Here is a 27,578-nt window from a genome sequence, read left to right as displayed (position 1 = left end):
TTTGGATGGTCATGTGTTGTGCAACAAAGCCAACACAATTTATTGTAATTTGAATTAGAATAATTATAGAGGACTTACTAAGTATCGTCGTCTCAAATGTGTGGAAACCTCCAACGTTAATTTTGTTTCATGAGATTATCGTGCTCACCCGTACATAGATATGTTGGTGTTCTCTGTTTGGATAGAAATAATCTCGTTATAGTTACCAACTTTAATCTTAATGCATGTACGCTTGCCTTCTGAACTAATATGACCAAGGTTGTCACTATGATGAAAATGGCCAATAACTTCATAACTGAGTCTTTGTAAATGAAAGTAGGGATCATCATTTGGCCCATGGAGTGTGGTTCAAAGTGGGTTAGCTCAGGCCTTATGGGCCAAAGGTTATTCTCTTCCAAAGCTTAGCCCCGATAGGCCCATCACGCTTTTATGTTGGTAGTATGTGGACAAGGGTTTGAAATCCCGACCTGACTACACTCGCCCATGTTAAAATATTATGAAACTAAATTTAATACTACAAAATTAATTAATATAAAGAAGAACAATCCTTAAGTATTGTATTAGCACAATGCCTTATTTATATGAAATTGAATCAAGTTAATAACAATAATGATGGGAAAAACAAAGAAAGTTGTTGTCTCGGCCCGCCAAGCCCGAAATACGCAACTAACTTACACGAGCATGCGATGATACTTTGAAACCTTGGCCCGGCCCTAGAACTGCTAATGGAACTTGAAGTTTTGTATCTTTGAAATTTTCAGTGGTTTTCTTTCAAGTAATTTCACCCGCCCTGAAACTGATTCAAAAATGAACTTGACTTACTTGTAAATGTGAATGCTCGTAGAGCTATATAGATGTTCAATCATCAATACTTAGATTTGATCCCAGTAATATTTTAAAATGCACATTAACTCTCAAATTTCATCCACATATATACACACACATTTGCAAACATATATATATAGATATTCATATTTGTGAAAAAATATATTATAGCAATCATATTTGTTGTGATTTATTGTTTTTTCTTCATCAAAGTTTACTTCTTTCTTAGGTAGCTCAGTTTTGCCCTAAAAGGGCTTAGCCCATTCAATACCTAATCACAAGCTTTTTTGGCCCTAAAGATTGAACGGGCCATACCGAACCTACCCAAAAGCCGAGAATTATTGGGCTCCTGATTAGGCACCAATGGATCAAGACTAGATAGCCATGTCAAATAAGCCACATATAATTAACTAAATGCAATGAGCTTTAATACTAATTTACTTTTATAAAGATATTAAATATAATCATTATTAATATTACTATTAAATATTAAATAAATCATTATTTTCTTTCAAATCATTTAATTAAATACAAGTATAATTAATATTAGTTTAGTTTTATGAAAATATTATTTATCAAATTAAATATCGGGTTGGACGGTGTTATCCAAGTGCTTACACATCATGGCCTAGGCTCTACCTTTTACACAATGGGCCAAGGCTAAGCCCACCAATTGTACCAGGCTGGACTAGCCCATAGCCCAAAAAATAGGGTCGAGTTCAGGCTAGCTGATCGAGCTTGGGCCATTTTTCATCTATGTTCTTAGGGGGTATATCAAATTCTAACTTTTAAAAACTTTTATAGAGTTAAAAAGCTTGGAGGTATTCAACTGTGACTTTTAAATAGTATTTAAATATTTATTGATATTCAATTATGACTTTTAAAAATTAGTTAAAATTATTTAAAAATTTGGTGGTATCCAAAAACTTAATGACTTTTGCATACTTTTAAGGTTAATTGTTAATAGCAAAAGTCTTGCCAATTTACTAATGACTTTTATCAACTCTATGAAAATCACTCATTTAAAAGCATCCACAATGGGCTCCCTAAACCACCTCATTAGACCAATTTTAAGGAGGAATTGAAAAAATACAACTCCAACCATGCTCCCTATTCACTTTCTAAAATAGGGAGACCTTTAGGAGCTCCTAAATCTGAGGAGAGAAAGAGAGAGAGAGAAAGGACTCCTAGTGGCTCCCTATAATTTAATGCTGCTTTGTTTTATGCATAGCTTAAACTTTTAATTAATGCTAGCTATTTATTATTATTATTATTATTTTATAGAGATGGACGAATCATATTGAATTAAAAAATAACTACATTATTTATGACTCCCTAGTTTTGGATTTCAAATTTTAAAGAGAGCTCCTAAAATAACTTTTGTGTATTTTTAGCTAAATTTTAACTAAAAAATAAGGAGCATAGACTCCACTTAAAAAAAATATTTAGATAAAGCATATGCAGCCCAAAATCATTAACCAAGGCCCACATAGATAAAATGATGGGTTCGCCAGTAGGTCCCATATTCCACGTGTCGTGAAACTAGCGGTACGTCAAATATGGTATAAACAAAAGTAACAAATTAACCAACAAGCAATAAGATATTGCAATCAAGTGATGTACTTGTTAAGAAAAAACTTAATTTGACCATCTCATCTTCTAGGCCAACATAGCCTTTTTTTTTAAAGGGTAAATACCATGAGGTGTCCTTACACCCAAAAAGTGGGATTAATCCCCGCTCGGGATTCGAGCATAGCCTTTATGACTCATTGTGTGTAGCATTGTTTGCGTTGCCCTCATCTTTTTGAATCTCTCGCTTATCTCCTATAAATATAAGTTATAAATTGTTCGTGTTAAAACAAAGTCTTTATAAGTATGAATTGGATACACCCTCACTTTAGGACTTCTATATTGCCCCAGGAGAATTTAAGCTCCAAAGTTGGGTCAAATTATATCTTCTCAACATACTTTTCCATTGACTACGTCTCAACTCTATTGTCATATCCCGGGATCAACTCCGCCGTAGCACAATATTGTCTGCTTTGGGCCCCCCTCTCTGCCCTTACGGTTTTGTTTCTGGGAACTCACGAGCAACTTTCCAGTGGGTCACCCATCCTAGGATTGCTCTAACCTCCAACTCGCTTAACTTCGGAGTTCCTACGACTCCGAAACCAGTGAGCTCCCAAAAGGCCCCGTGCTAGATGGATGCGGGTGTGCACATATAAGGCACATCACCCCCTCTCCGTTGGTTGATGTGGGATCTTACATCCATCTTCATTCTTTTCCTTCAACAAATAGCATTATTTTGAAGGTTGAACGTTATCATCAAGAAGCTTCCGTCTTATCTTATTAGACAATTAGAAATAGCAAACTTCACTAGTATAACACAAGCTTATGTTTTCTGCATTCTGTTTTACATTACCATTTTCTAGTAACGTGACATTTCATTTGGTAGTAGATAATCTTTGAATTGTAGTCTTGAACAATTGGGTTCAATTTTCTTGTGTGTTTTTTTTTTTTGGGTTGCTAGGCCTTCTTTGGTATTTTTAAGGGTAAAAAAAATAACCAAAATGATATAAAACGGGCCACTAAAAAAAGAGAGGAGGGTTTAAGAAGAGAGAGACAAAGGGTCTAGGGTTTAGGGATATAGTGGGTATTACATATTCTTTTATATACACGTGTTATAATATGAGTAGATATTTATTGATATTATTCCCTAAAAGAGGGAAATATCAACGATGTCGTCCGCCTATATTATAACATGTGACAAGCTATAATACATTATCATATTCCAGTACCATTCTATAATTTCTCCATTGTATCCTCATACGTTACTTATGATATTTATGGTCCTTAAATTACACATATGATAAATGTAGGGGATTGCATTCCCTCAATTTCTATAGATATTATATTCCATTTTTGTTGCATTGCGTGCATTGTATACAACATTCTATGATTTTCCAAAACCGAATTTACATTTGTGGAAAGACATAAATCAGATTACCTAGAATTGTCTAAGTAAGAATTATACATTCTCCCAGTAAGAGCCTTTAGATTAAAATTTGAAATAGAAAAATAAGAAGAATGAGATCTCTCAAATGGATCATTGCATGTCTCACACTCTTTGTTCTAAGCCAATCTCGAGGATCAGTGAGTACAGATTTGGTAGAAGAGACGTGCCACAAAACCACCAATTACGACTTATGTGTGTCATCGTTAAAATCTGACCCTCGTAGTTCTACAGCTGATGTTAAAGGACTGGCTCGTATTGCGCTTGACCAAACGCTGACCAATTCTGTGGACGCTCAAGCTCGAATTGCGAGGTTGTTTAATGAAACGAGTGATGAGTATACTCGGAAACGTCTAAGAATTTATCTCTAATTGGTTCGGAGATTGTTCTTAGTTGTTACTATTAAGGTGAAATGAAGGTGAACTACTTTTTATTATTTCCTCTCTATTGATTATGTTGATGGTACTTAAGTTTTGCAGGTTAATTTTTCTGTATGTTAGAATTCTAATTTGTTGGTATTTTGAAAGCTTCACCCGACTCTTCGTTTTTCTTTTTTTATATATGGAAAATAATTATAAATAAGTAAATCATTTTTGAATTTTATATGGTACAATCGTTCGAGTTCAACCACAAATTTTGGGATTTTGCTTCAGAAATTATTTTATACCATGTTTGGAGGCCATGGCCAAATCCGTCCTATATAAACAATTCCATTAATTTCTTTATTTCCTTCCTAAATCTAAATTATTTGACCCAATGAAGTTTTGTATATAAATGTGTGTGTGTGCGCCTGCTAGTTATACACATTGCTCTCGTCTTGAGAAAATGGAGATGAAATTACTGAGATGGGCTACAATTGTTCTTGCTCTCCTTATTTTTGATCAATCCTTTACATCAGTGGGTGCTGATTTGATAGAGGACACATGCAACAAAACATCTAACTTCAAATTTTGTGTGTCCTTTTTAAGATCAAAGCCTGGTAGTGCTACTGCAGATGTTCAAGGGCTTGCTCAGATCGTGGCTGATCAAATACAAATCAATCTGAAGGATACATTTTCCGAAGCCAGCAAATTATATAAGGAGGCAACTGAGCGAGTTATCAAAGAATGCTTCCAAATATGCTCCGAGATGTACGGCGTAGCTATTGACTACATGAATGGTGTCCTTATAAATCTGAAATCTAAAAACTATAGTAATACAAGGGACGGTCTTTCGGTCGTCTATGGTGACGCAGACACTTGTGAAGAGTCATTCCATGAGGAACCAGTTCGACCATCGCCATTAACGAAAAATAACGATGATGTAAAGAATTTAGCTCTAATTGGTTCGGAGATTGTTCTTATTTTAGGTTAATTTTAATTATAATGTAACCCTTAGTTGTTACTATTAAGGTGAAATAAAGGTGAACTATTTGTTATTATTTCCCCTCTATTGATTAGGTTAATGGTAAGTTTTTTATGCTTTTTGTTTAGGTGAAATAAAGGGGGTCAAATTCCTTTAATATATTCTTTTTCTTTTTCTTATGTATTCCTCTAACTGTTTTTTCTTATGAATTTTTATTTATGAATCTTTTGAAATTTGACAAGTCTCAAAATCTTATTTGTTGTGAGGAGGAATTCTTACACACTATACAATATTACATAAGGGGAGCATTTTTGCTCACCATTTTAACTCTAGGTGTACCATCACTAACATTCTCAACACGTGACACATGTCCATGGGCATAATCGTGATTCCACAAATACAAAGCAAATAATTAAGTATGGTTATATTACAGTCCCGATCTCTTGGACTACAGAGGTCTAAGAGATTTGTGGTCACTCACCGTTGGATGTAAATTCAACGGTTCACTCACTCTTGCACTCATTTTAAGAAACTTTTTTGAACCGTTAGATTAACATCCAACGGTGGGTGACCACAGGGCTGAGTTATGTTAATAGACATGTCAAGTGTTGAGAAGGGTAATGAGGTACACCTTGAATTAGCAAACATATTTTCATTACATTGGAGGGTATAAATACAATTAAACTATTAAATTAAGTATAAAAAAAATTCTCTCAATTTTAAGGAGTTAAGCAATTTCTATATACCTTGTTTGCAAAATCCCAAGTTTAAGGATTTAAGCAAAGAAGTCGTTCAAGTTCAACCACAAATTTTGGGATTTTGCTTCAGAAATTATGTTAGGGAGCTTATTTCCCCACTCTTTTTTGCTTTTTAATACTTTTTAATCAATTTTGTTCTTTTTCTTTCCTATTTTATCCTTACCCTACATTAATTTCTTTTTTATTTCACTTTTATATTATTTCTTTTTCTTTATACTTAATTTTTCAACTTACACTCCATTTTCAGTATTAAATGGAAAAAACTTAATTTCTTACTCGATTAAAGGAAAAATAATAATATTGAAAACAGAGTGCAAGTTGAAAAATTAAGTATAAAGAAAAAGAACTAATATAAAAGTGAAGTAAAATGAAATTAATGTAGGGTAAGGGTAGAATAGGAAAGAGAAAGAAAAAAATTGATTAAAAAGTATTAAAAAGCAAAATGGAGTGTAAGTGGAGAAAAGGGGAGTGGGGCAATCATATCCCTTATTTTATACCTTGTTTGGAGGCCATGGCCAAATCCATCCTATTTAAACAATTCCATTAAGTTCTGGATTTCCTTCCTAAATCTGAATCATTTGACCTTATCCAAATCTATCCTATTTAAACAATTCCATTAAGTTCTTTATTTCCTTCCTAAATCTAAATTATTTGACCTAATGAAGTTTTGTACATAAATGTGTGCGCCTGCTAGTTATACACATTGCTCTCGTCTTGAGAAAACGGAGATGAAATTACTGAGATGGGTTACAATTGTTCTTGCTCTCCTTATTTTTGACCAATCCTTTACATCGGTGAGTGCTGATTTGATAGAGGACACATGCAACAAAACCTCTAACTTCAAATTTTGTGTCCTTTTTAAGATCAAAGCCTGGTAGTGCTACTGCAGATGTTCAAGGGCTTGCTCAGATCGTGGCCGATCAAATACAAATCAATCTGAAGGATACATTTTCCGAAGCCAGCAAATTATATAAGGAGGCAACTGAGCGAGTTATAAAAGAATGCTTCCAAATATGCTCCGAAGAGTACGGTGTAGCTATTCATTACATGGAGGGTGTCCTTGCAAATCTGAAATCTAAAAATTATAGGAATGCAAGGGAAGGTCTTACGGGCGTCTATGTTGACGCAGACACTTGTGAGGAGTCGTTCCATGAGGAACCAGTTCGACCATCGCCATTAACGAAAAATAACAATGATGTAAAGGATTTAGCTCTGATTGGTTCGCAAATTATCCATATTCTAGGTTAATTTTAATTTTAATGTAACCCTCAGTTTTTACTATTAAGGTTAAATAAAGGTAACATCTTTTTATTATTTCCTCTCCAGATGATTTGGCTGGTGGTATAATGTTATGTAGAGTACGTTTTGGTTCAAATCGTGGGTGAATCAGAGTTAAAATAAATTGTCGTAAAAAAAGAAAAAAAAACAAAGCAATGGTAAGATATTTCAAGTATTGTTGAGGAAAAATGTGAGCCTTCAACATAATTTCACCACTATTGTCTAAATAAAGGGATTTTATTATTTATTTCAGGTTCGACTCATTTGAGATAAAATGTCTCTGAATTTAAGTTGCCTACGTATATCCCTTCCGGGAATCAAGCCACTCGTAGTTCAAGAATTTCAATGAGTGAATAACCCACTAAAATAATGATTTGGTGAGGGAAATTTGATGATTTGTGTGGGGAATTTTTTTTTTTGGGGGGAGAAGAGGCGGGGTGAGGGGAGGATGAATTTAATTTAGAATAAATGAGTGATTCTATTTAGATTTGAAATTTGGGCGATTGCATCTAGTCTCTAGACTGTCTACATATGTAACATATCCTTAATGAAATGAAATCAACGTAATTCAGAATTGCAATAAGTGAATAATTCATTGCACTTGGAAGGAAAAATTTGGTTAGAATAAACTAGAGATTATATGCCGCCCTTTCAGATTTTCAACCCACTAAGCCCTTTTTTTTCAATGGCTCTAACTTTTTCTTGGAAAGCTCTTTTGGACTTTCAATACAAGAAGCACTCTTTTTTTCTTTTTTTTTATTTATTAGAAAAGTTGATATAGATCCAAATTTGTATTGATGAGTTGGGTTTAATCTTCGGATTTGGTAACTTTGATCCAAGTCCTTTGACTTTTATGCCACATAGAATTACATTCCTTTTTTAATATTTTTTTAATTATATTTTTTAATATATTTTTTTTATTCCAATGTTGCCCCTTATGACTTGAATCGGGTAATAACCATTATGTCATATTGCCTATTGCATAGGTATATATATATTTTTTCATATTTTTGACAATGTGTAGTGGTATTTTATGTACTTTTTTTTTTTTTATAGGTAACATACAATTTTATTTTGTCTATTTTTGTATATGAATAGGTAGTCTTCTAATTTATGTTCCTAACTTATAGGTAACAATGTTTATCACTAAGTATTTTTCGTTGCGAATTATAACACTATTTACTTATATGTCATGTATATAATTTAATGTGGATGTTTGTCTAATCGATTGGTATAATTTGTGGGTCTTTACTTTTTATTGATTAAATTGTATTTTGTCCATATATTAGGGAATATTATCAAGGAAAAAATTCAAAATTTAAATTATGGAATTCAATTACAAGGAAATTATGCATTAAATTTAGATTTTTCAATGTATTTTCCTTATTTACCTCAAAGGGTAAAATTGACACAACAAAAAAAATAATAAATGTCAAAGGACCTACATCTAAAACCAAAAACATGAGGACTAAAGCCTATGCCAGCTAATCGTTTTGGACCTAGATCTAAGAAGCCCTTTTTTTATTCAATCAATTTCGATGACTGACGTAGTCAATCATATCCTTGAGGACATGACAATCCTTTGTCAGATGACTGAGAATAGGATGGTACCGACAAATAATTGGAGTCATGTTGTTGTTGACTTCAGCATGTCTTTTAAGCTCAGGAAGCTCGACGACCCTAACTGTAAAGAGCTCGGAGAGAATTTGTCCGACATCATGACCGTCGAAGGTGTATTTGACCTCTTTCCCTTGTTTGAGCGTGAACCGTTTTGATCCTTTCTTTTCTTCGCCCATGTTAGAATTTTTGTATATTTTGGCAAAGGTAGCCACATATACTCTTCTTTTTCTTCATCGCCGGCCTTTTTGTCTTGTGACTTCTGAGTCACTCCTATTTGTCGAGCTACTTGTCATTCAGCATTGCATGCCTTTGAGATTAGCGCGTCAAACGTTTGCGGTTCTGCAATGCTGACAAATGTAGCTATCTCGGGTAGGAGATTATTTGAGCATATTTGTACAGCAGATTGCTCGGTCAATTTTTCAAAGCATTGGAGGTTAAGACTCTCTATCTTGCTATGAATTCATTTGGATTGTGGCAAGCCTCAGCCCAAAAGTAACCAAGGAAAAACAAAATGCTAGGAGAATCATCTACACTAAAAAAAGTAGAAGAAGAAAAAAAGTAGCGAGTGTTCAATGTTGTGGTGAGTCTTTCTTAAAAATAGAAAACAATAGTTAATTTATTTTATCTATCTATTCCATACCACTATTATTTCTCCCCAAACAAGTCACGTGGTATGACTTGTTCACGTGTTACAATATAAGTGGATATTTTATCGATACTATTTCTTAAAATGGAGAAATATTAACCTTGTCATTCACCTATATTATAACACATGTACACGTTATATCACGTCGAGTACCATTCTATAAGTTCTCCTTTGTATCCTCATACATTATTTATGATATTTATAATCCTTAACATATGATAATTGTAGAGAATGACAGTCCCTCGATTTCTATAGATATTATATTCCATTTTTGTTGCATTGCGTGCATTGTATACAACATTCTATTATTTTCCGAAACCGAATTTACATTTGTGGAAAAGAGATAAATCAGATTACCTGCAATTGTACATTCTCTCAGTAAGAGCCTTGAGGTATTGAAATTTGAAATACGAAAACAAGAAGAATGAGATCTCTCAAATGGATCATTGCATGTCTCACTCTCTTTGTTCTAAGCCAATCTCGAGGATCAGTGAGTACAGATTTGGTAGAAGAGACGTGCCACAAAACCACCAATTACGACTTATGTGTGTCATCGTTAAAATCTGACCCTCGTAGTTCTACAGCTGATGTTAAAGGACTGGCTCGTATTGCGCTTGACCAAACGCTGACCAATTCTGTAGACACTCAAGCTCGAATTGCGAGGTTGTTTAATGAAACGAGTGATGAGTATATTCGGAAAGGTCTTGGGACTTGCAAGGATGAGTATGATTTGGGTGTTGGAAAGATTACAGAGGCCACTAAAAATGTGATATTGAGTCGCTTCGTGGACGCGAGGAATGATGTTGCAGATGTTGCTGATGAGGTAAACACTTGTGAAGAGTCATTTTCCAGAGGAGGACGATGGCGACAATCACCATTGACTGATAGGAATAATGTCATTGTTAGGTTTGCTAAATTCACTGGAGAGATAATCGCCATTCTTGGTTAATTGTTGTAATTGTAAGCTATGTTTATGGCTTGATCATAACTGATGATGTATGAGATAGTATATTATCTGTACTGGGTTATCATTAAATAAAATAAGAAATGAAATTGCAATTTCAACTATTTTAATTGATTTTGATTTAGGTTATATATAGTCTTGTTTATTAACTCGCATATTTAATTATAGAAGTAAGTAAGTGTCATGACCGTTTAGTCTAGCGACATTTCGTCTCTATTTTATTCAAATTCGAGAAGGAAACCAAAATATTAACACACAGAAAATAAGGGATGAAAAGTATGTTTTACCCAAAAACATATATTCTACAAAGAGTTTAGACAGTACCGCACAATATGGCTATATTATTAAAACTAAATTATATAGACTAACCTTTTATTTTTTAATTTGATTCATTTGGAGTAGATTGGCTAGGTAAACAAATCATGACTTTAATTGTTTTTGTTATAAGAAAGGGAAAAAAATATGATATCATGACAAACTAAGCGTACGTGGGTACGCCAAGAATAATAGCCGACCCAATCACAACTGGTCGCATTTTGTAGGAACAAACGAAATCGTCTCCTTGACAAGATCATGATAAACCAGCAAATTCTGCTGCTGATAATTCCCAAACACAGACATACCGCTGGCAGACCCCATAGCCAAACAAAGTACTCCAACGTCGGTATCAGCAATAATATAATTTTCAGCAGGCAATTCCAAATCCGCATTCTTGAAATGAAACACCAACTTTGGCACCTCTACTTTTCCAGAGCCGTCGTCCTCCGGCAATTTGAAGCACACGTCAAGCCCCACGGTATCAGTCGCGTCTGTCTCTGCAAGCTTGATCTGGGAAGTGAACTCCGTTTTGAGTAAATCAAAAGCACCTTCTTCTATGTACGTAAGAGTTGTCCCCGAGTCTATGATTAGACCACCATTGCCATCATCTCCGAGGGCAAATGTGTCTTTTTTTATAGGCAACCGAGTGTTACCCACGGAGATGCCTTCGAGGCCAAGATAGTAAAATGTTGATTGGTCCGGGTTTGGGTTTTTGATCAAAGGGGTTGTTTTGATATCTGCATGCTTTGATGTAGTGTTGTCCAAGTTTGCTACAGACCCCATCAAAAGTGTGCTGCTACTTTTTGTGTCGTCCACGGAAGCCAAGCAATATGAGAACTTGGGCTCCTTGAGCTGCGAAACCAACGACAATGTTCCACGCCCTAACCCCACAAGACCAGCACCTTGATTGAACCCACCACCTTGATTGTCTTTCCCACATCCAAACCCTATTTTCGGGATGGAAACGTCTCCGAATGTGAACGTTTCGGTTGCGAGAATCCCATCTGTGGAGGAAAAATCACCATAAGCATAGTAGTACTCACAAGAGTTGTCGGTGCATGTTTGTGAGGGTAGTGCTTCACAGAACTCGCTTTCACATGATAGCTTTGAGAATGTTGAGGACTTTTTGGGGTCGAAAATCGGGCTTGGCTGATCGTAACAGTCCTTACAAGGCTTGCATTGAGTCCAGATGAGATCGCTCCCGGTGTCCAAGATAGCGTTGTAGGTTTCGGCTGGAGTGCCAATTGATAACTTCATTAAGAACTCTCCTTTCCCGGCGTGGATCGGGGAGGTGGCACCCAAATTATGATCTGATGATGAGGTGGATAAGACGCTGAGCCTTTGCAACCTTTTCCGGCCACGCTTGATTCTACGTTGAAGACGCTCGAGTTTGGTCAAGTTTTTATCAGAATCAATGTGTTTGAGAGTCACCTTGAACCCATTTTGCATGGTTTGGTGGTGGTCATGGAGATCGAGAGCTCGTCTTGAAGTGGAGCATGCCGGGTTAACAAAGAAGGCAACCAGAAGAGCTCCTAGGGTTAATATTAATAGCACACTTGACAATGGAAAGACTGAACCAGAACCCATAATCTTAGCGAAAAGATATAAACGAGCTAGCTAGCTAGTGAGAATGTGAGAAGGATTTAAGAGAAGAAGATGGAGAGATTAGTATTGAGGAAGACAAACTATAATGGAGAGCTTAATTTGCGTTTTGTCTGTTGGAGTAAATTAATCAATAAACTGAAAGACATACCAACTTGGTGAGCGTGAGAGGAGGTTGAGATATCAGCATTGCGTCACAGCTAATAATGCCTGGTCTTGCGTCTCTCTTGAGGAAAATGAAACTCGATTGATGAATGTATGCAAGGCAGCAACAATTTTATGAGCGAGAGACTGGGATTTATGTATGGAGAGGAAGTCTCTAGCTCACACGCTTTAATCTCTTTTGTCACAAGGGCTACGGGGTTTTGACATTGTTATATATATAACACCCTTGTTGGCCACCTATTCGATGACTAGCTAATATCAGTTAAATTATGGGCTTTCATTATGGAGTTTATGTATTTTTTAGTATAAGCAATAGTCTAAACTACATGGAAGAGGGTTTTCTCACACACACACAATTATGATGTTGTGAGAATTCGAACATGAGATTTTTTATCTGCAAATTAAGACACTTTTCTACTGAGTTAGACCCCTTAGCCATTATGGAGGTTATGTAAAGAAATAATTAAATTACACATTTTCTGAAAAGATGGGACCCATGTATATAAGTAGATGATAACTGAAGACTAGCTATTATAGCTAATTGAGTAGACTACATGAAATTATGACAAGGGCATATATACTCAAAGATCTAACATGTCATTGCTTTCAATTTCTTCAAAATAATCATAAAGATAAAAGTGATACGCAAGTGAACCAGAAATGATGTATTAGAGGTTAGGTAGGCTAACTCGTTTACTATTGACTGATAAGGCACTTGGAGTTGGTTTGATTTCCACGCATACGGGAAGAACAAGGTTGGTTGATGGTCTAATTTTTGTTAGGTGCTAGGGTTTGATTACTATATTCCATTTGTTGACAAAATTAGGGTACCACGACACTTTCACAATTCAGAAAAAAAAAATATCCCCAAAAGGAAAAGAAAAAAACAAGGAGACTTCCACACAGCCTATAGCTAGGAAGCGAATTTGTGCGGGAAGTTATCATACAAAGCTTGAGTGAATGATACCTCCAAACAAAATGGCCCATTCATGTTAAAACATCTGCTGCTGAGTTTGTTTCTTGAAGAAGTAATGTCAAAAGGTTCCACATGTTGGGCGGTGAAGAAATGAATGTCCATAGAGGCAGATCAATATATATGTAGGGGCCAGAGGCAAACCAAAAGATAATATCTTGCTGAGATTCCTAGTTAGGTCGAGGCTACTTTTAATGATGATTTGTTAAGAGTTTCTAAAACTCGTATTGTCTCTGTCATTTATTTTTTGTGTGTTTAAGAATTAATCCCCCGTTTCACTAAAAAAAAAAGAAAAGAAGATAATATTCGTTTAGTCTCCGCGGCCAGAATGAATGTCATACCACCATAGAATTACTTTCAATAAATGTGAGGACAATTAATTGTTAGAATTGGGATATTCAAACTCTTCTAACTTTAGGAAGAGAAATGGCACTAAGTCTACAGCTAATTGAAACATGTTTCTTTATTTTAAACCATAATTGTCCAGTAGGAATGCGTACTTAAAATATAAATCAAATGAAAATATGGCTCGTGAATTAATAACTAAGAGCTTGTTTGGTAGGGAGGACTAGACTAGAAAAATGTCTACATTTCATGTGCATTGAATGCATAATATGTATATGTTGCCTAAATTGGAGGAAGAATGGAGACTATCTATAAGAGATTGATGACTAAAACTTATCCTCCCCTATAATCACATTGAAATTGGTAGGATTATGAGGGATAAGTTTTAGCCATCAACCTCTTATGAATATTTCTCTTTCATCCTCCAAATTAGACAACAATATTCATAATATGCCTTGATTGAACATAAAATATAGGTATTTTGCTAGTCCAGTCTAGTCCACCCTAACAAACGAGGCTAAGAGCCCAATTTGTGACATATTCGTTTTTCTTTTGAAATCTTTTAATAAATAAAGATTGAAAATAGGAGGAAAATGGTGGAGAATTGAAGGAAAATGATATGAGAAAAAGATGGGTACTAAGGAAAGGAGTAGTGAGGAACCATTGCAGGCCCAAACAAACAGATGAAGGAATCAAGAGAGCCCCTTTTCGATCACTAACTATTTGTTATTTTAGCTACGAGGGATAGGGCTTCAAAGGAAGGACCTTAACCCCTTTGGCAACCCGATTGAGTCTGGATAGAACATTGGTCCTAACATTTGTTTGGTGGGCTGGGATATCTTCTCTGGTTTGCCTTCTTCTCTCTTTTCTCCTCTCTCCTCTCTCTTCTCCTCCACAAATCATGCATGTGATGACTTCATCAATGGGTAGACCCTAGCTCGTGGGGCACATCTCGTGTGAAACTACCAAAACCCTAACAACACACGTTTAGCCTATTGACCAAAAACAAAAATACAACACACGGTTAGCCATATAGTGGCAATGACTGCTGATAATGTAGGGTTGGGTTGGGGATTCTTGGAATGGATATTGTCTGCTGTTTGTTTTGTCATCTGACATGCCTATGTACTATTTTTTCCTTTTGGTCTCCGGACCTCTATATATTTCTTGTTAGTTTGGGCTGTTCCTTTTGCTCTTATAATAAATATGAATTTTCAACAACCAAAAAAATAAAACAAAATCCTTTGGTGGGTAGTCATTTATTCTGATACGTTATTATTAGTAAATACACCTCATTTAAACAGGTTCTTAGAATGCGAACATGACTAATAATTCACTCCTTGCTTTCATAATTGGTTCATAATTGCAATATAGGTATGCAAGCTTAGCCTACCATGCTTTAGTCGGTGGCCTAATAACAAAAATTTCATGATGAAAGAAAAAAACATATGCATATATGTAAGTATATCTATATATATAAAGCAAAAGGCAGAGAATGGTGAAACATTCAAAATATCAGAAAATGCCCTTGGTTAATGCAAACATTAAGAATTCAAATTATTAATTAAATGAGGATAATATGGTAAATTCACACTTTTTCATATTCAAAAAAATTAAATAAAAAAAAAGAAAAAGCAGATAATGGATCTTATTTTTATAGAACACAACTACCCATTATCTTTTTTAATTCTAAAATAAATTTACTTATTTTTTTAAAAAAACCTCTCGCAAGCGCGGAAGCGCGTGCAGAGAGGCTAGTATACATTATGTACATATGTATATACTATTTTTTAGAAAGAAAAAAATACATATTACGTGTTGGCGAACGTGCATTAAATCAAAAAATTTCTAGCACTCAAACAATTCATATTCTAAAAGTTTCAACTCTATGGATGTCGGAAAATGAATTAACAGTGAAGATTTGATCAATTCCACATAAGAACACAAGATGTATTTAATTCACCTAATATGAAATATGTTCACAAAATTTGTTGGTGTTTTCACTCAATATGATTAATAAGACTACAATTTATAAGATATTGACTTGAACATAAGAGCCATAAAAATAATTTCTAAGGTATAAAATTACAGGTGTAAACCCACTTGTTTACGTCTTAGAGAAGTGTTAATCGGGTTTTTAATCCCATGACAGAATGTGAATTTGGGAATGTATACTTTGGACTGCTGGGATGTATATGCTGTTGGCATGTTAAAATTGATCTGGGCCGTTCATAATAAATGGAAGAATTTAGTGGGCCCCGGTGAGTTTGGGTTGCATATGATTTTTCTTTCCTCTCTCCTCCTTTTCAGCTACTCTCTCTCTTCCTTTTCAGCCATGGAACGCACTTCATGCACAATAATTCTGCAATTATTTTTCCATGTGACGGTGGTTTGCTACATTTACAACAGATACATATTTGCATTGCAGGTGTTTCCGGCGACTGGGAGTGTAAAATATAGCATACACCCCCTTTATACTCCAGCAATGTAGGGATTCTAGCTTGGTCAACCATGGAAGACAACAATTCGAGATTCTGAAACTTGAGTAATCAACCCTAGACCTTACTTCTAAGACCCTTATAATTTTAAAACCTTATTCTAATAGTCTAAACTCTGTGGTTGCAGTGCATAGTTATTTGTATCCATAAATCATCAAAACCCCAACATTTTTACAATTTTTTGACATGTGGATAAAGGGGAGGATATGATTTTATATTTATAACAATTAAAATATCAGCCCGCCACAAATAATTCAGGCTAAGAAAAGACTAGCGACAAGCGCAACACAAGTTAGATCAACTAACTTCAATAAATCTCATGAATAATTTCAATTTTTATTTTAAATATTTTGATTAAAGACCGAAAATCCAAACGCTTTGTAATATTGATCTTTCGAAAGAGAAGTACTTACATGAAATAGAGATAGTACTATTTTGCTATCATTGACCAATCATGATATGATACGTATAATAACTTTTCTACATAACATCTATGATAGACAAGAGATAGCAAAATAGTATTATTCTTATTTGATATAAGTTCTGCTGCTTTCAAAGGGTCACCATATGGACCATGTTAAAAAGTAGGCTGCATGGACGCCGACGGGCTGCCCTTATTTTATTTTATTTTTGTTCCCTTGGATGTGAGTGTAATAAAAGTGAAGTAAGAGGGTATCATTATATCTGAAACTGTATATAAACAACATATTGGCTCTAATACCACACACAGCCTAACTTGTACGACTTCTAGCATTGGAGAAACATTACTCAAAATGACCAAGTCCTTTTTCTTCAAACCATTTTTCTTTTTATATCGGATTTTCTTTCGGAAACTCAAAGGTTTCCCTATGAGTGTGAGCAGCAGCCATCATGCAAGCTCAAGCCAGTCTAAAAATGATAAGTTCTTCGGTTCTCTTTATTCCCACAAATCAGACCTCTCAAACCAAACCCTGATCATCTTCAATTTCGAAGGAGCTTTGCTGAAATCCTCTTCTTTGTTTGATTACTTCATGCTCGTGGCGTTTGAAGCCGGAGGCTTGTTAAGGTCACTTGTTCTCTTTCTTCTGTACCCTCTTATATGTTTGGTGAGTGAAGAAATTGGGTTGAAGATAATGGTCATGGTCTGCTTCTTTGGGCTCAAGAAAGATAGCTTCAGAGTTGGGACGGCTGTGTTGCCTAAGTTCTTCTTTGAAGACGTTGGGTTGGAAGCCTTTGAGGTTTTACAAAGAGCTGGGAAGAAAGTTGGTGTTAGTAATCTTCCTCGAGTAATGATTGAGAGCTTCTTAAAAGACTATTTAGAGATAGATGTGGTAGTTGGGAAGGAGCTAAAGGTGTTTTGTGGATACTTTTTGGGTCTCATGGAAGAAAAGGAGAACAACGTTTTGCCTGTTTTGGAAGAACATGATGGGGAGGACATGGGTTTTGACATAATTGGCATCACTGCCTCCAACAAATTTCATGATGACCAATTGTTCTATTATTGCAAGGTACCTACTTTCCATATTGTTTTATGCTCTTTTTCAAAACAATAAGGTCAAATGACATTTATATGGAAATCTTTTTTTCTCACTACTATATTAATCGAAGGTGTATCATCATCACTACCCTTTTTGATACTTGACACATGTTTATATATGTATAATCATGGTTAATTTTTACGTTGTATTTATGGAACCATGGTTATGCATATGAACATGTGTCGAGTATTGAAAAGGGTGATAATGATACACCTTGGGTTAATATCGTGAGGTATCGTTAATTTTTTTTCTTTCTATATTTTAACTATAAAGTGATATGAAAAATTGTATGATAATATGTTATTGAAAACTCAGATGTATAGAAATAAAATATTGGTACACCAGTTGGAAACTTCAAATGGAATGCATTAAAATTGTTATAGGTATATCTTTTTGTGGCCTTAAATGTTTTTTGCAACTTGCAAATACAGGATGTTTACTTGGTGGGGAACTCAGATAAGAGGAGCTCGAAGAAGCTGCCAAGAGACAGATACCCGAAGAAACTTGTGTTCCACGATGGTAGGTTAGCTCTCAAACCGAACCCACTGGATACAATCGCCATATTGATGTGGGTCCCAATTGGAATTGCCCTAGCAATCTTCAGAATCATAGTCGGCATATCACTGCCTTACGGCGTGTCGTTACCTATACTATGTTTCAGTGGTCTGCGGTTGACTGTGAATGATAATACAAAACGCGAGAGCCAAAGCATTAATTCTCATCGTTCACTTCCAAACGACAAGCCCAAAGGTGTCCTTTACGTTTGTAACCACAGAACACTCCTAGACCCTCTATACGTTTGCTTCGCATTGAAGAAAAATCTCCACGCAGTAACGTACAGCCTAAGCAAAATGTCTGAGATTCTCTCACCAATCAAGACTGTTAGATTGACAAGGAACCGCCATCAAGATGCCGAGATGATGGAAAGGCTGATGAATGAAGGGGACGTGGTTGTTTGCCCCGAAGGAACGACATGTCGTGAACCCTACCTCCTTAGGTTTAGCCCTTTGTTTTCAGAAATCAGTGATGAAATAGTACCTGTTGCAGTTGACACTCATGTCTCCATGTTCCATGGTACGACTGCTGGTGGGCTCAAGTGCTTGGATCCACTTTTCTTCATGATGAACCCCTCAGCAATCTACACCGTTCAGTTGCTGGATAGGGTATCTGGGCTGTCTTGCTGTCGTGATGGGAGTAGATCAAGCATTGATGTGGCTAATTACGTGCAAGGTGAAGTTGGTAGGGCATTGGGGTTTGAATGCACCAAGTTCACAAGGAGAGATAAATATTTTATTTTGGCTGGGAATGAAGGTATTGCTTGTAAAAGTAATCAGCCTTTAAAATTCGAGTAATGGGAAAGAGATCCTATTATTTCAAAACTCTATTAATGAAATTATATTATGTGATATGTGAAATTCACTTGTTACATTAATTATAATTGATATATCGCATGTCACATAATGTAGTTGTTTCATTAATCTAGTCGACCAATATGATCTTTTAATATTATTATCATTCTAATTATATCATTTTCGCACAGCGTTGTTATACGATGAGTCTGAGTAAATGTCGTTGGTGAGGGTTTGAATCAAAGTGATGTATCTCTCTTTGGTATATTCCCTGTGAATTGTAAGCTCCAATCCTTTTCTCCCTAAGTTGTATTATAAAGGAATACCTTTGCAGTACTCTTCTTGTGCTATATATATCAAAAGTAAATGAATGCGAGATAGTTGTCGATCGAAGAAGCACCACACTTGGTAGGTGATAATAACACGTGTTGGCACCTTGTCCGTACCTTTATCTCTCGTTATCCCTCTTTATGTTGCTAGCCTCTGGATATGTGCGCATCATCAATTAGGTCCAATCTGATCAAAAATATATATTTATATGGTGTACCATGCATTTATGATCAGCCTAAACGAGAGGCAAACAAGGCATTCACCTTGGCCCATGCTTTTCAAGTTCTACCCTAGTTTTAAACAAAACACACAAAACCGATAAAATTCTCTCTTAGGCTGCAAAAACCCCTAAGGTCCCGTTTGGTTTATGAAAAAGAAGGTTTGAGAATGAGAATTCAATTGTTTTGTCATGTTTGGTAAATTTTGGCATGGAAAATGATTGTCTGGCACATGAAAAAGTAAGGGGGAAAGTGAAGCCATCCTCTTAACTTGAGTTTTGTTTTCCCTCCTCATGGAAAAGTTTGGAAAAATGAGCCAACATTCAATGCACAATTTTCATGACTATTTTGTCTATATGAACAATTTATAATTACAACGTATCATTAAATGTATTCTTTTTTTTATTTGATTTAATATTATAATTAGAAAATTATACAAATTTTGTTTTCCATTCCTACTCAAAACAAATATGGAAAAGGAAACAAAGTGAAATCTCCCGGTTGCTTTCCCGACATTACCAAACGTGAGAAATGAATCTTTCATTCCCATTCCTTGGGAAATAACATGGGAAATTATTTCCCCTCAAATCTATTCCGTGAACCAAACGGGACATAAGATTTTTGTGTGGATCCCTAAATCGATAAAACCATTATATACTCAAAAACAAAAGAAACATAAAGCCTATCAGCAATCTCTCTCTCTCTCTCTCTCTCTCCCCTAAAGAAAATTACAAACTTTTCATTTCATTTTAAAAAGTAGGTTTTTATTTTTATTTTGTGGAACTCTAAGATACAGAGGAAAGCTGAAGTTCACAGACTTGAAAGATATTGAAGCTGAAAGAGAAAGCACAATATTTTTTTTTTTTTTACCAAACAAGTGATAGTATTTTATTAGATCAATTGAAAAAGTACATAGAGAACTATCTTGATTAGCAATACGACGGATATGGATAAAGCTTCTTCAGTGACCAGAGTCAACTCTAGAGCTAAAACAATCCAGAGAGAATAAATTGTAAAGAACTTGTCTAAAAACCCATATCTGTCGTCTAAGTTGTTCTAGATCAAGTCAGTTACATCAAGAACAAAACCCGGCCGCTAACTAGTATAACTCTCCTAAAGAAACTAACCTAACCAACAAATTCAACAATTTTTAGACATTACAAGAGAAAACCAGACAACTCATAGAGTTTCTGGAATAACAAACTACACCAAATCAAAGAAACCAAACAACGCCGACTAAAGGAGCAACAACACTTTGCTCTATTAATGATGCATATCCAAAGCCATCAAGTTCCTTAAAAGAGACAACCATGTATGCCAAGAGGAGAGAAGAGCATCATGGTATGCCAAGGCACAGGAGAATATCGAAAATTCAACGGGGAATAAACCCTAGATCTAAAGCTTCTCGTTCTAACTCTCCTCCACCCTTTGTCAGAGGCGGATCCAGAAATTTTCATTCCGGAGGTAAACGTGTAGAAGGTTAAAAAAAATTATATGCAAAATAGACCCGTCGAAATAAAACGATAATATTCTATTTCATAGTTAATAGATAAAACCATATAAAATACTCATATCCAGTATCAAAGAGAACTACATCAACTTCAAAAAATATACACACACTACAATAAACTAGAAATATTTCTAAGAATGTGATAATAAACCAAAAAATTAGGACAATCCTGTTGGCCTCCCAAGGCGTCTCGTTTTATTAGCGTAAAAGTTGGCATATATTAGCGCAATCCTACTCATTTTAGGGCATTTACGTTATTTTTGAGGTCCATCGTCGTTTTGATTTTGAGTTTTATCTACATTTCTTTTGTGCTCTAGCTCTCACACTTTGGACCCTTATGAGTACTGTCTTAGGGGGAGCTTATTCAAGCAAATATTTCTTCAATATGTAAGAGTTATGTTATTCTTGTAAAACTCTTTGTGGATTGAACATCTAAGGTTTTTACCTAGATTGACCTTAGGTCCCTTCATGCATTCATATCATACATGAAAAATTATTTTATGTAAAAATATTAGCTAAGTATGAAAAATGGTTTTTCGGAATAATCATTTTCTTAAGATATTTTTGGTGGCTTTTATTCCTTACACATCAAATAAGAAAACCTGATTTTATGGGATTTTAGTATGAAGTATATATTGACTTAAGGAGCCATGATTTTTAGCCTAAATTGTATTTTGCACTAAAATCGATTTTCATATTTTGATTTGGTGGGAATTTGATTTTCTAGTATTTTTATTTGAATCCAAATGGAGGATACTTCCTTTTTTACATTGTAAACCTAAGCAAATGAAGTAATATGAAAATAAATTAAAGTAAAAAAACAAAGACATTTACTTCAATGCTGAAAATAGAAATAAGGAAATCTGTAAAACACATGTTTGCTGTGCTGGTGTGCTGTGCCCTCTGGAGCATTGCATCAAGCAGTTTGTGGGCAATTTGTAGGGGCCAACATCTTGGCCTACAATGATGGATTCTGGGCTTGCAAGAGTCAATTGACACATCTTGCCCCTATGAGGATCCGCTCCTGCTCTCTGCCACACACTTTGATGTGAAAAATCAACATAATCATAACCAGCCACAACCAAATGTATAAAAATTAAATAACAAAAGGAGCAAGAGGAAAGTAAGGGCGAGGAGGAAAGCGCAAGAAAGTTTGGTGAGGGGAAAAAAGGAAAAAAAGAAAGAAAGAAGGAATGTACACAACTAAAAATGCGAAGCAACATAGTGAATGTCATGTACACATAGAAAGTTTTGTTTAGTGTTGCAGTTTTTATGTCGAAATTTATTTGCCTTTATATCATTATTAGTGGAGATATATCTTGTGGTGTACTTAGTATATGGAATAATCATGTGTGCCTAAGTTATTAATACAATTATCGCTTACTCTTTTTTTTTTTTTTTGAGAAATTCTATGATTGCATTCATAATTCAGCCAAAAAAACCACTAGCCACAAAAGGCCAATACAAACTAGCCACAAAAGGGCAATTACAATAACGGAGCGTTCTAATATCAAAATTAAGACAATATAGTGTGTCTCCACTAACGATCGGGCAGGATCGAAGAAATTCTAGCATAGGCATCCCAACTAAAATTGCAAACTTAGAATAATAAAAAAAAGATAAGGCTTGAAAAAATCAAGTCATAACAATACAAATAAAACTCTCTCAAAGGAGAGATGAAAAGCTCTCACAAAGAAGTGATGAAAAACTCTCACAAAAGGAGAGGTGAAAACTACACAGAGAACCCAAAGAGTCTCTGCAACTTATTCCAAACATAAAGAAATTGCAAAAAAGATGGTGGTGGAGATCCGACGCTGAAATGGTGGTGAAGATTCGACGCTGAGCCGCAGCCACCTATAATGGTTGGATGAAAATCATAACAAAACTAAAACAAATAGAGAAAACCTTTTGTCTCTGAAAATGGTGGAAGAGGTGAAAGGAGGAAGAGAAGAGGAGAGAGGGGGGAGAACAATGGCTTCCTCCCCCCTCAAAGTGGAAAAGGCTCTAAGAATGTTTTTTTGGGAGAAAGGGAAATATGCAAAGCTTGTTGTAATACCAAAAATTGAGGAGAGAATTTAGGAGCAGAGAATTGTTTCTGTATATCTGTTGTTCATTGAATGTTTCTGTTCGATCTACATTACAGGAGGGATGTGTTCTATTTGTAGGCAAAGCCTTCCAACATGTGGGCTCCACCATTATAATTTACAACACTCCCCCTTGGAGACCACAAATGATACGGAATATGTCTCGTTAAAAACCTTGCCAGTAAAAACCCAGTGGGACAAAAACTGGTCAAAGGGAAAAAAGAGTACATAATCATGTGTAACATAAAATTCTATGTATATTGACGCGCGTGCGACACTGCCTCGTTAAAACCTTGCCAGGAAAAACCCAGTGGGATAAAAACCTAGACGAAGGAAAAAGAGTACAGTGTGAAGATCTTTATTGATAGCGTGCTCCCCCTGATGCTTGGCAAAATATCTTTAAGTCATACTGTTGATCAGCTTTCTGAATATCGTAGTTGACACTGCTTCTGTGAGTCAGTCTTGAGCAACACTGCCTCGTTAAAACCTTACCAGGCAAAACCCAGTGGGATAAAAACCTGGATGAAGGAAAAAGAGTACAGTGTATGAAGGTCTTTATTAAAACCATGCTCCCCTTTGTGGATATCTCCCCCTGAAAAATTTAGGACTAGCTTTTGTCCAGTAAGCGACTATAAAAATTTTCATAGTATACCTTAAACCCATGAGCGACACTGCCTCGTTAAAACCTTACCAGGAAAAACCCAATGGGATAAAAACCTGGATGAAGGAAAAAGAGTACAGTGTGGAGCTGAGCTCTATCTGGTCTAGTATACTTCCGGAAAAACATTTAAGGACCAACGGATAAGACTCATAAAAATGCTTCAATACTTTCTTAGTATAAGCAAGAATCTCGTTGGCATAATGCTCGATCGAGACAAATATTTCGTGAATTCTGCAGAAGCTTTAATGCGTTGCAATCACATTATAATCAATGTACTCACTGAGGTAATTTATGCATATTAATATTGAGTACAAATTTTGTGCTTGAAGCACATGTCCTTTAGGGACTTGCCTTTTGCAATGTCAATCCTCTCAACGGATTTTGTCTAAAAGGGATTAAACTTTATGACACATTATAGAGCTGTAACCCAGCTATTGATACATCTTTAGGGAATCGCTTCTGGCGATATGCTCTGTGCATTTAATAACCCTTAAAGATAATATGTTGGTCTCTGTAATTGTGTAATAAGGGGGGAGGCACAATTGAATCTGTGAATATGGAGAAAAAACCCAACATTCCTTGTTTCTGCCAGAAACAGTGTGTCATACAAAGTAGGTATATTCCCTTTTATTTCGAACACCCAAGTATAAATTTCAGTATTAACATCTTTTGGGGTTCGTACTGTGGGTTTGTTCATTCACGTTCATTCTCATCTATAATGGAATTACCTCGTTCCATTTTGGCCAATGATATTGTCGACATTTAATAATTGAACGTGGTTCCAATCAACACAGCCCATTGATGATTTGAGTAGCTACTCCAAAATCAAAAATTGTCATTCATCAATTCATGATCCCACCATTCTCATGTGCATGCGCATGCATCAATTATAAGCATTTATTTGCCTTTGCGTACCCAAGCCACTTCATGGGGCTTTTATTATGTGAGAATGTGGATTATAACCTCCAATGGAGCGTTATTTTACAGTAGGGCGTGGATAATCTCTATTTAGAGAGTCGGAACATTTAGAACCCATATATCTGTCATACTGCAGGCATGCCACAGATTAATACATACATGTCAATTAATTTCTGGGACTTTAACCCATATTATGGGACTTTAACCCATATAATTTGCTACGCATTAGGCGTGCATAATATCAATATTGACATGTCAAAGGATTGTCCTTTCGGGACTTCAATCCACATCATTTGCTACGCAACAGGCGTGCATCATATTGATCACTGCTATACCCATATTCTGTTCTTATGGGACTTTAATCTGTGCAGTGTATTATCAATGTATCCAACTTACAATCTGTAAAATTTGCATTAATAATTCATGGATACATACAAGCCATTCTTTTGGAACGGACTTATCTTCCCATTTGGTTACCTTTCAAGATAAAATATCAAATAAGTATATAAGCATAAAGTAACACAAATACTGCTTACATCCTTAGGTGGGAGAAACTTTTCTCAAGTATCATTCAAGTTCGTATCGACCCAGTAAATATAATGTAGCGCTTGATGATCTAATTATATCCTGCAAGAGCAAAATCACAACTCTTTTCTCTGTCAAAAACAAATAACCCTCAAAGTTACAAAAAGAGAAAAAATGCAAAAAATTGTGATATGGATTGCAAGAGAAGGTAAGCAATCAGGGAAGGAAGCTGGTGGGAGCAGACAACAAGCTCAGCAATCAAGGAAGGAAGCTGATGGGAGCAAACAACCAGCTCTCATTTCTTCTAGTCTAGAAGAACTTCCGGAGATTAGAGCATAAGGTTGCCTTCACAGTTCCCTGATGTAGCGGAAACGTGATCAGGGATAGTCTCGCTTCCTGAATGGATGATCAGAGATAGTCTTGCTTCTCGGGCATATTAAGTGCTCACTGATAAGAAAAACAAGTAGATATCGCATCCCTAGGTATGGAGAAAACTGGATGTCTTCTGCCAAGAAAATTTCGTTAGTAACACATTTATACACAAATACAATGAATAGGTAGAACCGGTGAATTTCAAATTAACCATAGGAAAATTGCGAGATTCTCGGGATACTTTTGAAAAAGTAGCTCCGTGAAATCTGCAAAGCAAGATCGACTTTTGACGAAAATAATACTTTGAAAACGCCGAAAGTGCCGACAAACATTAATGGAGGCCACGTGAAGTTTTGGAATCTGGGAAAGAAAAAGGAGAATATGGGGATCCGAAAAGATATTGGGATCCTGAAAAACTGTAGCCATATTTCCTCCTATAGATATTGCCTTTGCAAAAACTTGATTGGAGCAACTGCGTTTCAACTTAACTTCCTTCATTTTCTGAAACTTTAGTTTTCTTAAGACTTTTCTTCGAAACCTTCTTAAAAATGGCTTCCTCTTCTTCCTGCCCAGATTATTTTAATTTAAATGATACTCCCACAACAACCAGTGACGCCCAAGTTTGGCTTCCATCCTTTGTATCCAAAAATCGTCATCTCACAGTTAATGATTCTGTGATGATGAATGATGTTACTGCTGTCATAGTAGCTAGGAATTTCATTACTCCAATGGATGAAATGTTGTTAACAGGGAGATTAGAGGAAGAGGCTATTGATGACTCAATGGCTTTTAGCATTCAGAGTGCTGCTTCTGTTTCTAACATGGCTGATCGTTTGCGTGCTAGAGCAAACGAGGTTCAGATTTTAACAACTGAAAATTCGTCTCTCCAAAGAATGCTTCATGAGTCTCAACAGGAGGTTGAGAAACTTAAAGGAGAGAATAATGCCTTGTTGAAACTGGTGAGTTCGTACTCTGTTGATACACTGAGAAGGCTAGATATGCTGCAGGTCTCCAATGAAAGAATTTTGGGAGACCATGAGAGGCTCATGGCTAAGCTTAAGAGGCGTCGTCCTCTTCCTGCAGAGGCTTCTAGAACATAATGTAATTTTATAGATTTTACAGGGTCTGCATCTTCATTGCAGGTGGAAAAAAATCTATCTGTTGTATGTTCCTGTTATAATAATTACGCACATTCTTAAACTTGCACCTGTGGTTTTTACGTCTTTTCAAAATGACGGTTTGGAACCTTGTGCTTTATAGGTTCAAATAACCACATCGACTCTCCCAAATTTCATACTTCAACGTATGGAACTTTTTGCCTGGGCTAAACACAAACTCAGAATTTATTCGCCCTTTTCAAGTGGACATGAAATATGAATTGAGTAAAAGCCACGCTAATATCTCATATATTTGAATCCATGTGCTTCCGGCCCAGATATAACAAAATATGTGGGAAGCCTCAATTCATCGTTTTCTTATGCCAAAGAAATATGTGGTGTACCACAATTTGCAATAATACCTCAAGGATTGTCCATTTAACTGTTGGAACTTTAGGTTCTCAACACTGTTAGATTTTGAACTTCGGGCCAAAATCACATATTCTCATGGTATGGACATTTTTACAATTTTCTGTACATTTTTTCTGGACTTCAAGTCCTTACATAATTGTCCATATCTTGAGGAACTTCTGGCATCTCATTTAATTGCTCATTCATGAGTTTAAGGAACTGCAGGTTCCCTTTTTG

General features: G+C 35.6%; 4 protein-coding genes across 4 annotated transcripts; 3 read left to right on the top strand and 1 right to left on the bottom strand.

Moving 5' to 3' along the window:
• On the top strand, positions 4,664–5,191 carry LOC18788065 (putative invertase inhibitor). Its single transcript, XM_007221481.2, has one exon. The coding sequence runs from the start codon at positions 4,664–4,666 to the stop codon at positions 5,189–5,191; it is 528 nt and encodes a 175-aa protein (XP_007221543.2).
• On the top strand, positions 9,909–10,433 carry LOC18788017 (cell wall / vacuolar inhibitor of fructosidase 2). The gene has a single exon (XM_007221514.1). The coding sequence runs from the start codon at positions 9,909–9,911 to the stop codon at positions 10,431–10,433; it is 525 nt and encodes a 174-aa protein (XP_007221576.1).
• On the bottom strand, positions 10,715–12,705 carry LOC18788058 (aspartic proteinase nepenthesin-1). The gene has a single exon (XM_007221420.2). The coding sequence runs from the start codon at positions 12,351–12,353 to the stop codon at positions 10,968–10,970; it is 1,386 nt and encodes a 461-aa protein (XP_007221482.1). The 5' UTR covers positions 12,354–12,705; the 3' UTR covers positions 10,715–10,967.
• LOC18788088 (probable glycerol-3-phosphate acyltransferase 3) lies at positions 17,100–19,500 on the top strand. The gene is made up of 2 exons (XM_007221463.2): positions 17,100–17,836; positions 18,298–19,500. Exons 1-2 carry the CDS (start codon positions 17,123–17,125, stop codon positions 19,216–19,218), a joined length of 1,635 nt encoding a protein of 544 aa, XP_007221525.1. The 5' UTR covers positions 17,100–17,122; the 3' UTR covers positions 19,219–19,500.

Source organism: Prunus persica, chromosome G3, assembly GCF_000346465.2.
Source record: "Prunus persica cultivar Lovell chromosome G3, Prunus_persica_NCBIv2, whole genome shotgun sequence".
Classification (NCBI taxonomy): Eukaryota; Viridiplantae; Streptophyta; class Magnoliopsida; order Rosales; family Rosaceae; genus Prunus; species Prunus persica.
This window is presented reverse-complemented; position numbering and strand designations above follow the sequence as displayed.

What these genes read in the sequence shown, in the direction of transcription:
- LOC18788088 (XM_007221463.2), top strand. Translation starts at nt 17,123, where the DNA reads ATGACCAAGTCCTTTTTCTTCAAACCATTTTTCTTTTTATATCGGATT. An exon ending in AATTGTTCTATTATTGCAAG is followed by an intron (nt 17,837 to 18,297) that starts GTACCTACTTTC and finishes TTGCAAATACAG; the next exon opens with GATGTTTACTTGGTGGGGAA.
- LOC18788058 (XM_007221420.2), bottom strand. Translation starts at nt 12,353, where the DNA reads ATGGGTTCTGGTTCAGTCTTTCCATTGTCAAGTGTGCTATTAATATTA.
- LOC18788017 (XM_007221514.1), top strand. Translation starts at nt 9,909, where the DNA reads ATGAGATCTCTCAAATGGATCATTGCATGTCTCACTCTCTTTGTTCTA.
- LOC18788065 (XM_007221481.2), top strand. Translation starts at nt 4,664, where the DNA reads ATGGAGATGAAATTACTGAGATGGGCTACAATTGTTCTTGCTCTCCTT.